This window comes from Theropithecus gelada, chromosome 3, assembly GCF_003255815.1.
Source record: "Theropithecus gelada isolate Dixy chromosome 3, Tgel_1.0, whole genome shotgun sequence".
NCBI lineage: Eukaryota > Metazoa > Chordata > Mammalia > Primates > Cercopithecidae > Theropithecus > Theropithecus gelada.
In genome coordinates, this window is record NC_037670.1 from 159,714,620 (window position 1) to 159,728,452 (window position 13,833).

General features: G+C 45.9%; 1 protein-coding gene across 5 annotated transcripts in view; it reads right to left on the minus strand.

The window, feature by feature from the left end:
• WDR91 (WD repeat domain 91) overlaps positions 1 to 13,500 on the minus strand; it is a 30,158-nt gene extending 16,658 nt beyond the window's left edge. For 3 of the 5 annotated variants that reach the window (XR_003118662.1, XM_025380294.1, XM_025380293.1), the window contains exons 1-6: positions 13,311 to 13,494; positions 11,500 to 11,679; positions 10,715 to 10,922; positions 9,056 to 9,138; positions 7,901 to 8,031; positions 6,229 to 6,394 (exon numbers count right to left, since the gene is read on the minus strand). Coding sequence is in view for 4 of the 5 variants with exons in the window: in XM_025380294.1 (XP_025236079.1) it covers positions 6,229 to 6,394; positions 7,901 to 8,031; positions 9,056 to 9,138; positions 10,715 to 10,922; positions 11,500 to 11,679; positions 13,311 to 13,433 (891 nt within the window). In the remaining variant the exon portion in view is untranslated. Of the gene's footprint in view, positions 1 to 6,228; positions 6,427 to 7,900; positions 8,032 to 9,055; positions 9,139 to 10,714; positions 10,923 to 11,499; positions 11,680 to 12,765; positions 12,784 to 13,310 lie in introns of those variants that run through there. The other 2 variants (XM_025380296.1, XM_025380295.1) reach the window with 2 other exon arrangements.
• Between the last annotated feature and the right edge of the window lie 333 nt (positions 13,501 to 13,833).

Below are 13,833 nucleotides of genomic sequence, written 5' to 3' on the forward strand. Positions count from 1 at the left end.
TCTTCCCATCTGCCTAGGCCATGATAAGCATGCCAGGAAAGCAGCAAGAACCAGGGAGTGGCTCCTCTACCCTACAGCTCCCAGGTAAGGTCAGCCCTGGGCAGGCGGGGGGCGGGGAGGAAGTGGGCAGGAGGGGACACGGGGTGGGGGGGAGGCAGTGGGCAGGGCAGGGGGGTTGGGGGGGGCACGGTGGGTTGGGGGCAGGTGGTTAAAATGGTGTTGGCTTAACTAGGTAGGTAAGGTCATAGTCAGCCCCTGCTATGACCTCCTCCTTTCTGTCCTCTACCTGTTAAGAGGACAGGTCAGCTGCAATCCTCATCCTGCAGTATCTCTCATCTGGAGGGAGATGTCATCTTGATCTAATCGGAACAATTTAGTCTAGTTGACGGGGAAGCGCCAGCACTTACTAAGTGATGACTAAGGAAAGCCGGGGCCTATGCTTGGTGTTATACACATTTACAAGCAACAATATATTTGGGCAATCTAAAAATTATTTATGCAACAAGCAATCGCCTCTGGAGGGAAATGGAACACAGTACCCTCTCTTGTTTTGGGCCAAGTGTGGACTAAACAGCTAATATTAACAAATACTGAGATGTTTTAAAATGATTACTAGAAAACCAGAAATTCTTAACCGAAATTGTTGAAAACCCAAGGAACATTAAGAAAGATAAATTGGACAGGAAATAAACTGGTATTTTCTGGCTCCTTTTCATAACAAGAGTGATAGGGTCAACTAAGTTATAACAAGAGGGAATGAATTTGATCATCCCCACCCCACGCACATAGACAGAAGAAGTCTCTATTCTTAATCTAGGAACTCTTAAAAGGAGCTGCCACCCCGCACCTTTCCAGACTGTTGTGCAGGGCTCTCTTTTTCCGGGTGTATACCCACAAATTGTGATGTTCAAACACCCTCACCCTCAGTTTTTACACTTTTAGCCAAGAGATATGAATGCAAACAGCCACTCAGGTTTGAGACCAGTCTTCTTGAGAAACCATTTCTACACAAGCCCTAAGTGAAGAGAAGAAACTCAATCAAAGTCTACCTACTGCTTTCCAGTTCTTCTACTTGTTATTTTTTATGTCAACAGTAAACAATTTAAAATGATTGACATGGAGTCCTTGGAATCCTGCAGCCATGGGAACAGTTAAGAAAGAAAATTTTAAAGGACTATTAGCTTACCTGGAACCAAACCATGGCTAACCTGCAGGGTATTTGCTATTTTTGGCCTGTTTATAAACTCCAAGTACTTCCATGAATCAAGAAAAGGTGGTAAACCTGTCTCAATCTGCCACAAACACATTTAATTCTAAGTATTAGAACTGTGTCAATAACAATTGTGTATGGGTCCTGGGAGGACAAAAGCCACGGAGAGGTAATGTCCACTCCTCAGAGAGTTTCAGAGAGATGGAGTGCGGAGGTGGCCTGTTGGAGTTGGCTGTCAAGGCCAAGATCTGGGGAAGTGGTAGGCAGTTGTGTCGTGTCCTGTTTCAAGACAAGGCTCTGAAACCCCCATAAGAACAAATCACTGAAAATGCAAACACCGAGCAGTCACATCACAGTCCAGGAGGTGCCACTGCCACATTCTGCGCTGCTACATGTATGCCACGCTGTACATGGGTCACAGGGGGACTCTGCCTTGGAAACAAAGGTGGGAACTGTTACAGAGGGAGACAGGCACTTTATAGGCCCCTTCCTGCCTTATTCAGCCCCTCCACTGGATAAATGGTGTTTTTTCCTTTTTCAGCAACAGTAAAGAGTGCTCAATTCAATTGGTGAATATTGATGGAAGGAGGTGGTTTCAAATTCCTCTCGCTGATTTGAAAGCCACTTGTAACACTTCCCCAGCAAGAGCAAACAATAAAACACTGAGAAGTACAAAGGTAATACTTCCTTCACAAGTCAAGATAGCAAGGAAGGCATCTGGTACAGAGAAGAAGAACTGCCTTTACAATGATAGGGCAGTTTATGCCAAGAGAGTGATGGACCTAAGCATGACCTATCAGATTTTGCTTAGAGAAGAGGAGAGAGAAGTTCTCCTTTCTCCTTAAATCTATGTTAGTCACTGAAGAAGAAGAAGAAGACAGTAATATATTAAAAGCTGGTGAATGCGATTGTCCACAAAACTTTTTAATAAGTAGGTGAAGGCCAATTTGTGTCTAGCCACAAATGTACATAACAAGTGAAGGCTTACTGGCAACTGTTAATTGTTCAGAAATAAAAAGCTAAAAAAAAAAAAAAACAAGACAAAACAAAGGAAAAAGGGGTAAAGTCACAATGCAATGTAAGTCATTACCTTCAAACAAATCCATACAATTATGGCCAAGCACTTGCATATGGGTAAAGAGCTGGAGAGAATGAAAGACATCAGCAGAACTGTGTACTCTCTGGACAATGACACTTGCACAAAGAGAAGCTCGCACCCTTCTGGAAGCTTCTACTACTGTGACTCTACCTTACACATCTTTGTAACCTTAGCACCCAGCACCACACCTCGCATAAGCTGGGCACTCATTCATGACTGGCTAAATAGACAAATGGATGGACTGATGGTCAGATAAAGTAACTGTTAATTGAAAGTTTTATTTCATTTTAAGTGCAACCCTCATAATAGTCTTTAACCGCTGGCTTCAAATAATAGAACATCCCAATAGTCTAAAGTATATTCTGTCATAATCTACCTGACTCCTACAGTTCAAGAGAGACATGGTAACCTCTGTCTTATCATTTGACCTTCTCACTCTGGAGATAGACATAAGTTGATACCCATTAATTTCCGGTGGACTGAGTAGGTCAGGAGGGATTCCAGAGCCTCACAGAGCTTACCAGGATGGCAGCCATCCAGACGGAGCAGGAAACAAGTTCCAGTAATTCGTTCTCACCTGAAGCTAAACAAAGTTACCCAGAAAACAGGCCCTCATACCACAGAAATCCCAGAAAGAAAGACAGGCTTTCCCCTTCCTGTCAAGATCCTTGGGAAAAACCTTCAGGGCAGTGGTTGTGACCACTTACTTCTCAGTAACTGGGAGGTAATTTGACACTAATAAGAGTCACAAACACAGAAGTTTGTGGATGCTTTGCTTGCCTTACATTACAGCCGATTAAAGATTATCTCTATAATGAGGTAATTTCCACGGCTCACCAAGTGGGTGTAAAAGGAGCAGAATTATCGCTGGCGGGAAGGATGGAGAACAAACTACAGACTGTGTGAGCCAAGCAGCAGCCCAGGCAAGCCTGCTATGGATGTGCCTTCCCTGGCTATTGTAATTAGAGATCCTAGAAGGGCTTGGGAAGTGTAGTTTTGCAGTTATTACCACACACAAAAAAAAAAAAAAAAAAAAATTGCCTCCAGACTCATATTGAAAGCCTGGAGAGTATTTGCCAGGCTTTCAATATAAAAGCAATCTATTTTGCATTTATTTTGCCATCTGTTTTACAAGAATAATGCTATGAACGTTTCAGTAATAATGAAAACAGGTACAGCAACCAATTACAAGCAGACAAAATGCTGATGTGAGCAAAATTTACAACGCTCTCTATAAATTATATTTAAGATAGGAAAGTCTAATCATTTTTACAATATTGCTAATTTAACAATAAAATACAGCCTATTTTTTGTGTGTGTGCTTATTCTTTAACAGTACAAAAAAAAGAAGGGCTCTGGTGTGGTAGTAGCAAGGAAAAAAGATGACATGTTTAATCTACACTAATAAAGCAATGTGGCTTATTTAAAAACCAATGCCATTGTGTACTGAGTTCAAAGCAGTATATCATCAAAATGGCAGGAAGTGATCCTTCCATGCCGTGCATTTAGTATCTGTGAGAGAGCATCTGGAATCGTACACTCAAATTTGGGCATTAATTGTAATAGTGGGATTGAAACATTAGAATGTCCCCCCAGAGCAGGGGGCTCAGGATGTGAGGGGAAATCATGCCATAGGGACAAACAGTTGAGGTGGGAGTTGAAGGGAGGATGAACAAGAGTGCTTAGCATGGAAAACATAGGAAGAATCATTCTATACAATAAGCCTTATTATTCTATGTAGCTCCAAAGGGCTAAGCTAAGATCTGTGAGGAAGTCATAAAGAAGTTTCTTCTAATAGCTTTCTAACATGCATATGTTCCTGCTTTGACAAGCAGTGAGCACTGCATGTTAGGAGGCAATCAATCCAGACAGTGTACTCCTATACTCAGCAGAAGGTGGGCCAGATGACCTTCGAGCTTCCCTCTAACTCTAAAATTCTGTGATTTTCTTGAACCTCAAATCTACTAGTTATTTTTAGAAGTGAAACATTAATGCTGAATCTGACTCATCTACCACTAATAAAAAACAAGTGACCTATTGGGTTTTTTAGATTAGAAATATCTTTCATCTTCACTGAAGAACTACAAACTGCTCTGTTAACATACCACACAGTGACCCAATCTTTGTTCCATTATATTTTAGAGGAAAGGTAAGGCATGTTTTACTGCAAATCACACATTCTTATCCCCATTGCTTAGCTGTAAACTGCACAAGTAATTTCCAATCTCATTTCAACCTCACCATGTGACACACAGTTCCAAACCACATACAGTATGGCCACAGCTTATTCCCACAGAAGCTGTCTCTATGTTTTCTTTCAAGTTAATGAAATTGAATTTCATAATTTCAAGCTCATTTCAAAGGACTCAACATTCCACATGTCACTTATTAAACTTACAAAATGTTGCACAGTGAGAGATCCAGAAAGCAAGCAGTACAGCTTACTCGGCCACATTCCACAGAACTGGAATTCTAACTTTAAGATTTGAATTTCAGAAAAATATTCATAGGAGTAACCATGATTGAGTTTTAACTGCCTGAACCCTCATGGCTGCTAAGATTATAGTTTTTTTTGCATTAATGGCACTTTAGGTCTCAGAACTAACATAGGCCAGGGCCTGCAGGAATATAACTTCTACTACCAACGTTTACTGAGTGCTGACCCTCTGCCAAGCACTCTTCTTCTAGCCACTCAATTCATCCTTCCCTGGGGAGTAAATACTATTATTATCATCCCAAGCAAACTGGGGTGAGTTTAAGCAATCTGAGCACCAATGAAAAACGAGGAGCCAGAGCTAAACGTAAAGTTGCCTGGCCCCAAAGCCCATGCTCTTTCTGATCCAGTGTCCTGCTCAGTGTCTCCAGCTCAACAATACCCAGCCCAAGTGCTGTATTCCAATGGCAGCCTGAGGCAGACCCCTACCTCCCTGGGTACAGCAAGCAGCCCCAAACTGCTGTGCCACTTGCAACTGGTCTCAAGCCGAGGCTGGTAAGAGAAGAAGCCACAGACTATGACTGCAACTAATAATGCACTCAAAGAGAAAGTGTCCCTACACAAGCAATAAACAGTCTGCAGGCATTTCTGAAAGCAATGAATTCTGACAACGTCTGCTAGTTAAACTAGTCAGTAGGACCCTTGGCTGTTTGGGACGTAAGCTGATATAAAAAAAAAAAATCCACTTGCAGTTTTCCATAAAAGTAAGAAATAGTGAAAATCCTTTGCAGAATCAGCAAATACCAACTTGTAGGCAAAATGCATGGATTCAGAGGTAATTCTTGATTTACTCTTTAGCCAAACACTATTTTTGTATCACCAAAAATTCAAAATTCTAATTGCCTGAACCCACACTTGAGCCACCAAAACATAGTCATAAGCCCTCATGAGTTCATAGGAAATTTATGAGAAAAGAGGGAGACTCTTCAAAGCCTGCTTCCTGTCATCAGATCTACTACTTCACCCAGGAAGCATCACAGACTTCAGAGAACTGGCACAGGAGTGCAGGCAGGGGAAGGCAATCCCTTGGGTCAGGAGACCGGGGTGTGAGGTCTGGCACTGCCTTGATCAGTGCACAAGCATCTACCTAGCATCTCAAACACCACAGTGCCTGCAGTCTAGCCACAGGTGAAGATGGAGCGGGGAGCCAGAACGCATTCGGTGGATTTTCCTCCTTCTCCTCCCAGTTCCTCCACTACAGTCTTATCTAGATTCTCATCCTGCAGAACCATCACTTTCTGAGAGGAAAGGCAGGGAAGGGGAAAGAAAGGTAATGAGATGCCAATTTAGAATCTCATCAACATGCCCAAGAAATCAGTCCTAAAGGGAGGGCAAATAAGTCTACACTTGACCAGGAGGTCTGGAAGCACAGGCAGTCGTCAGGGGCTTCTTGGCCACAGTTAGAGAGGCAGGACTTGTGCTTACCTGACCACCGAAGGACTCTTTCTTGGCCGAGCTCTGAGCTTGAGGAGGGCCCTGAGCAGGTGACAACCTTGAGGGGCTCTTCTTACTCTGAGGCAGCAGCGAGGACAGGAAGCCCACGCGAGGTGACTGGGAGAGGGAGGCATTCCTTTGGCTGCACACCATGGCACTGGTCAGCAAACACACCACAGGGTCAGAGGGCTGAAACGGGATGTGGAAAACCAAGAACATAGACTTCCCGGGCTATGGATGATATTAAGTGACCAGGCCTGGGTCAGGTCCAGGAGGCTGGGCTTTAAGGTGGTATTATCCTTGGTATCATTTTTTTGTACAAAGGGAGCCAGCAGCTTATCTGTTACAAGGGTGAAGTCTGCGGCTCTTCTTTGAGGGTCACAGTAAACTCAGAGCTGTCTTGTCCGATAGCCACTGGTCACGTGTGCTACTGAGCACATGAAAAGTGGTTAGTCCAAATCAAGATGTGCTAGAGATGTAAAATTCACACTGGAATTCAAAGACTTGGCATGAAAAGAAGTATAACATAGCTCATTAACATTTTGTTTATATCCATTACATATTGAAATGATGTTTTGAATATACTAGGCCAAATAAAATATATCACTAAAATTCACCTTGTTGTTTTTTTGTTTTTTGTTTTTTTAACATAGCTACTAAAAAAGTTAAATTACATATTTGGCTCGCATTTTATTTCCATCTGAAAGCACTGGCTCCACCACCAGAGCTATGTCATCTGGTGCAGTACTTGGTTATGTGGAGGTCTGGAATCCGGCTGCCTGGGTTTGCATCATGACTCACCAATCACTATCTTCCTCACCTGTGTGTACCTCTGTTTCTTCAACCACTACTATTATTATCACCAGCTGGGGCTTCTGCTTTAACTGGCTGTTTCTGAAGGTCAAATACCTCTCTCTAATCTGCCTTCCTCTTTAAACCATTAGAGAGGTGCATGCTTCTACTGAGGAATGCATCCAACCTGTGGTTATCAATCTCTCCATACATGAGATGCTCCTTCCAATACACAAAACCTTCCCAAGACTTTACCACAGTGGTTGTGTTTTTATTTATCCAGGCTACACATATCTGGATGTAGAGTTGGCAGAGCTGTGCAGTTCCCCAGCTCTAGGCAGAGCCACAGGCTTGGAGGCTCAGAACTCCCAGAGGACTTTTGAGGCCATGGGGACCTTACTCATAAAGCTCTGAAGCAAGGCTGGACGTGGTGGCTCATGCCTGTAATCCCAGCACTTTGGGAGGCCAAGGCAGGTGGATCACTTGAGGTCAGGAGTTTGAGACCAGCCTGGCCAATATGATGAAATCCCATCTCTACCAAAAATACAACAAAAATTAGCCAGGGATGGTGGCATGCACTTGTAATCCCAGCTGCTTGGGAGGTGAGGCAGAAGAGTCTCTCGAACCCAGGAGGCAGAGGTTGCTTTGAGCCAATATTGTGCCACGGCACTCTAGCCTGGGCGACAGAACGAGACTCCATCTCTAAAAATAAAAATAAAGCTCTCAAGCAAGAGCAGTGTGTGCCAGGAGGCTCTTCCGCAATTCTCCTTCAGCAGGCACAGAAGGCTACAGGCAAGGCAAGAGCAGAGGGAATGGTGGGGCTGAGAGCACAGAGGGCAAAGAAAAGGAGAGGGCCGTCACACACACTCACAGTTCTGAGTCGCCCAGGCGGTCCATGTTGGAGACATAAGGAGGCAATTTGTGTTGGACCAAGGCCTCTTCCTCTTCTGACTGTTGCTCCTCTTTCTTTAGTCGGTGGATTTCAGCTTGCAATGCAAAAAGCTACACAGGGGTAGGGCTGAGTTAGCCAATGATCTCACCTAACCTTCCCTCTGCGGAGGAAGATATCCAGACACATTGCATCCAAGCCCACTGGTCTGAGTGCCACCCGCCTCAGCATCAAGGGGCCCGTCTCACTCTGCTCACTGCAGACTGGCAAAAGTGACTGCTGTCACTGAACAACAATGAGGTGAGAAAACCAAAAACCATTAGAAATCCAAAACCCATTTTCTTTTTAATCATTTGACTTGCTTCCTCCTAGACTCACTGAGAAAAATAGCTCCACCCATCCTGCTTTGCTCTTTGGAATGGGAAAAAAAATTTAATGAATTACAGCGTTTTTAACCTTTTGCCTGAAGAAAATTACATATACACACACCTCAAAACCCAAGAATCTTAAACCCCATAACCTAAACAGCCTATAATCTTCCTTTTCCTAACAATATCACCTATAGAGATCTTAATTTCAGGAAAGAGAAATGTTCCTCAGGCAAAATGTACAGGCAAATGTGGGTCCCCTGGCTCTACTGTTTTATCAAACTAGAGAAGCATATAGCTGAGTAGGAACAACTAAATTATATCCGGGTTGTAAACTATATATCTATGTGTGTGTGTATATATATAGTTTACATATATCATTTACATATATACATATACGTATAGTTTACATATGTGTATATATACATACACATATATAGCTATATGTGGAAAGATGAAACAGACATACGAAAACAGGTTAGTTATAAGGTGGCATGGATGCATATAGTCTTTTTCTCCTTAAAAGTTAATTACTGTTACTATATTGTTCATGCTATATATCTGACTTAAAATATGAATCTCACCTCTGGTTTTGAGAGACTGTTACTCTCCAAATTCCCAATACTGACTTTCTGGTAACTCACTTCCATCTGAGAAATTAGGTAGTGGCAGTGAAAAGCTGATTAATATAGTCTTCCACTGCCACTACCTAATTTTACACACAAAAAGCAGAAATACTTCCCCAGGAACAAGCCTATTCAGAACAAACCTTCTGACGCAGAACTTCATTTTCTTCTTGAATCTGGTTAGTCCTCTGACACTCTGCATCAAAGTTCAGGATCACAGGGACTGGTGCACAAAGTTAAAGAATAAGCCAGCCCGTGAAATGTTTAAAACTCCTTCCCAAACCCTTGACACATCAGTAAAACCCATGAGACACAGGGACACAGAGAACAGAGTACAGGAGCGGTGCCGTGGGCTCTTGTGGGCTTCATGAAATAGTCACTCCCTTGTCTCCAACACGTTCTCTAGGTCTGGCCTCATTTCATTCGGACAGACTCACAGACACACGACCATCTGCCTGGCCGGCCCACAGAGGGGACATAAATCCAAACCTAAGCGTTTTCTCTCAAACACCAGCAGCAAACAGCTAGTATCCAGTGAACTTCACAGCCAGTCTGAGCTTTAGGGAGGTCAGTACATTCAGCTAAAAGCAGCCCTGGAGGCCAGTGGCTCCACAAGAATACAGCCAGTGAGGCAGAAAAGACCAGTCACTTGGCTTCGCCTCCCAGGTTGAGCCTCTCCCTGGCAAAGGTTTGGACTGAGAAGAGAAAGCTTTCTGCAGATGGCATGGCCGCCCCAAGAACAACCACAATCTAGCTTGCGATACTAGTCCTTCTCCACTGCCTCAGGTAGCCTCAGTTAGGAGGAGCACAGAGCAGACAGGGCCTCAGAACTGGAAAGAGGACTGGAGCCCATATGTGTGTAACCTAGTTTGAGGACCACTGAAAAGACTTTGAGTGACAGTTTCGATTTCACTGGAGGGCCCACGAGACTAACTGGAGAGCCCTCAGGATGAAGGGAGGGAGCAAGGGGGAGGAAACAAAGCAGCTCTGGCAAGGGTGGAATTCACACTCATCTGCGGCACAGGAAGGGTGAAGGCAGGAAAGGTGCGCTTCCCACCTCCACCACAAAGGGTTCCTCCCAGAGGCCAAAATGCCCGCCCATGGGTGGGCCTCTAAACACCCAAATTTATCAGTGCCTCACCAGCCAGCCCCATTCAAGCCAGACTCTCTTCTACTCCTCTAAATTTGCAGCCTAGAGAGTATGAACGATGGCCTCGGGAGCTCTGGCTTGTACGTTTGGTAGGCCATAAATTATTTACCTGCATTCTCATTCATTCCCCCTCGCAAATATCCGCATATATATTCTTAAAGCTACTGTGTTTTCTGGCAACTTGAGGAACACTGAAGTTACTATTAGAGACAGTAACTCAAACACTAACGCAGGCAAAAGTTCCAACCCAAGAAGTCTTCTCATCTGTGCCTAATCCCAGCAAAGGTATATCCCTTGGAACATGTTTCATGCACAGAGAGGATACTCTCAAGGCTGCCCAGTTTCTCCAAGCAGCAGCTGCCTTCCAACCCCAGTGCCTGCTGACAAAGTCAGTGCTATCACTCCACTGCTACCACTGTCCCTGCCCACACGTCAGCTAATACTTCAGCAGCACAGTGTCAGAACTAAGATTCATGATTCCCTGGCTTACTGACAAAAACAACCACAATTTGTCCAGTCCCCTCATATGACCCATGAAAATGGTCCCCGGGCATTTTTGTAGAAGAAATGCCTGTATGGGGAGCAGGGCTATTGATCCCGAGGTCTAGGGGCCTCAGGCTGGGTCCTCAGCCCCAGGCAACTGAAAGGATATGCATGCACTGAAACAGGACGCTCAGGAAGTTGTGCAGGGACACAATGAAGGTGTCGGCCCACTGTCGAGAAAAGTAGGTAGCAAAGGTGGGGTTGGTGTCCGGAGATGGCAGGAAGGGCAGGACAAACCAATCCTTCCACTCAGCCTGGTTCTGGAGTTCTGTGGCCTGCTTCGCAAAGAACTCCTGAGCCTTGTCATTTCTGTTTGTCTGCCAAGACACAAAGAGGTAGCAAGGAGGGAGAAGAGACGGAAATCCAGAGGTAAGACTCTTCATCACCGTGCAGCAGACAACCTTTGGCTATCAGCCTGCCAGGTAAGTGGCAAAATAAAATTCCATAATATAAAGGAAATCATCACTCTTTTCTCAAGGAACTTGTCATTTCAAAGCTGGTTTAAACTGAAGTTCTAATGATAAATCCCATCCTAAAAATTAATCCCTAGCTGATGTTCAAATAACTAAGTGACTCATTCCTCCAGGTCAGCTATCATCTTTATTACTCAAACTTTAACCCAGCTACTTATATTCTTTAAAATACCACCTTTGTTTTAAGCTTACGTGCTTAGAAAAAAAAAAGGAAATAGGAATGGGGAAGACAAGTCAGATGATCTACAGATGACGACAAGGAAAAAAAAGAAGGAAAACAGCCAAAAATAATTGCACTGTAACTGCTGCACTCCTTCCCATAGTCACATACAGAGTCCTCTCTAGGAACTGGAAGAAAATCTATTTCAGGATCAAAGAGCTCCTTCCACCAAGGGAAACAGAACCCCTGATCAACAGGTACCTGGATTGTGTAGACAAGATAAAAGCGAAACAGGCTGGTTTTCAGCTTGTGGATGGTGGGTCTGTATATATCCTCCAAGCGGCTGAAGAGTCGACGCTCCAAGTAGCTCCAATAATCCCGAAGGGCAGCCAAGTCATACACCTGCATTAACTGCTGCAGCTGGTCCACAATCTTATCCACCTGGTGAGAAACATGGATGGAGAAGATGGTAAGGGACGGAAGGGAATTCTCCCCTCCATGGATAAAGTTTTTTCCTCTTGTCATGGCTTCTGGGTGTAAAAAAAAATTCGTAAGTTAACAATCTATAACATTTTCAAAACATACTAATGCAACGGTTTTTCAGTAGTTTTCTGAGTTAGAGAAGTGGTTTGACCCTCTAGCAAGCACAGAAATTTCAGGTGTAAAAGGGCTCTGGCCCAGAACGTAAGAGATCTGGCTCGAGATCTTGGATCTGCCTCTGACTTATTTGATCAATTTGGCAGTGCCAGACCAGGCACTGTGGCTCACACCTGTAATCCCTGCATTTTGGGAGGCCGAGGGGGGTGGATCACCTGAGGTCAGGAGTTCGAGACCAACCTTGCCAACATGGTGAAACTCCGACTCTACTAAAAATACAAAAATTAGCCGGGTGTTGTGGCGTGCACCTGTAATCCCAGCTACTCAAGAGGCTGAGGCAGGAGAATCGCTTGAACCTAGGAGGCAGATGTTGCAGTGAGCCAAGATCGTGCCACTGCACTCCAGCCTAAGTGACAGAGTGAGACTGTCTCAAAAAAACAAAACAAAACAAAACAAAAACGGCATTGTTGCTTAACTGTAGTCTCAGTTACCTCACATTTTTTAAAAAGGGGGTGGGGTGGAAAGAAGAGAGTATGAGAGGATCTCCACAATTCCTGGATACCAAGGATCATAAGGAGGTGCACGGACTGACTCCTTCAAGTCATCAGAGTTCCACCGAAGCCGTGGTAGCTGCTCAGAGTGTCAGCCAAGGAAGTCACCTCCTTGTGAGGAGCAATTACAGCAGAGTACAGAATCTGGAAAAAGGTTTAGATATCAATACCAATCCAACGCCCCTAGCTTGTAGATCAGGCCACTGAGGCCCAGAGGGGTGGAATGATTTGCTTTTGCCACTAAGTAGCCACTAACCTTGGCCAGGCAGGAAACCAGATCTCCTAACTCCCCTCCAGTGCTCTTGCTGTTAGCTCACTGCCTCTCATTGAAGTCAGTACATACAAACATACAAATCACACACAGATACATTCCAAGAACCTCGCAATGCAAAATCATTTTAGAGTAGGGGAAGTTTGGGTTTATCTAATGTGCCATGAGGTCTTCCACAACTACAGAAGCAAAACTGCCAAGGAGTCCCTGACGAGGCCATTTTAAACAAACACCGCAGGTACTTGAACACAGCTAACGTTTTGAACTGCAGACTTCCTTGCTTCCACTGCCATTGGAAGCCAACACGAATATCTGTTGCCAAAACGCAACCATCTACCTAACCTCGGCTCCTAAAACCTCATCGCCATCCTGGCCAAGGAGGCTGGAGTGGAGACAGAACCCTGGACCAGAAGCCGGGACATCGGGGCTCCAGCTTCGGCGACGCTCCTGACTCGGGGGGCGGCTTCAGGCAGGTCCCGTCCGTCTGAGGGCCTCAGTTCCTCATCCGTCAAGCTGGGGTCGGACGCGCTGAGGTCTCCCGCGCCCCGGCGCGAGTGACAGCGCCGCTCCCGCCCCGGAGGCAGTGCTGGGGGAAGCCCGCTTCCCGGCTCCCTCGGGCCGCCTCTGCCCGCGCCGCTCCCGCCGGCCCTCACCCGGAACCCCTTCTCCTTGTCCGCCTTGATCTCGGCGTCCAGCTGCCGCAGTGTGTGCGTGAACCCGCGGAAGAGCAGGTACTCGCGGACCAGCTCGTCAGTGCGCTCCACGGCCTCCGCCATCGCAGCGCCACGGTCTTTAGGGGTGCAGCGGCGAGGGACGGAGCGACGGAGGGGCGGGGCCTGGGAGGGATGGGGCGGGGCCGGGCGCGGGCGCCGAGCACGTCACGAAGAGACAGGCCTACCAGTCCGCGCGCACCGGGCGCCTCAGCCTGAGGCCCCGCCCCTCTGCTGGCGCCCCGCCCCCGGCTCGCCCGAGGCCCCGCCCCTGAGCCAGTCCCACCCCGCCTGGCCGCTCCGGTCATCCTCACCCCGCCCGAGGGGTGGCGAGGGGAGGTCCTGGCGGAGCTGGCGGCGGCTTTGTCTGAATTACTGAAAGTGGCGGCTGCCACCCAAGTCAAGCAAGACTGGACCTTAAGAACATCCCAGGTAGTCACGAGGCGGGCAGGGGGTGCGGCGCCCT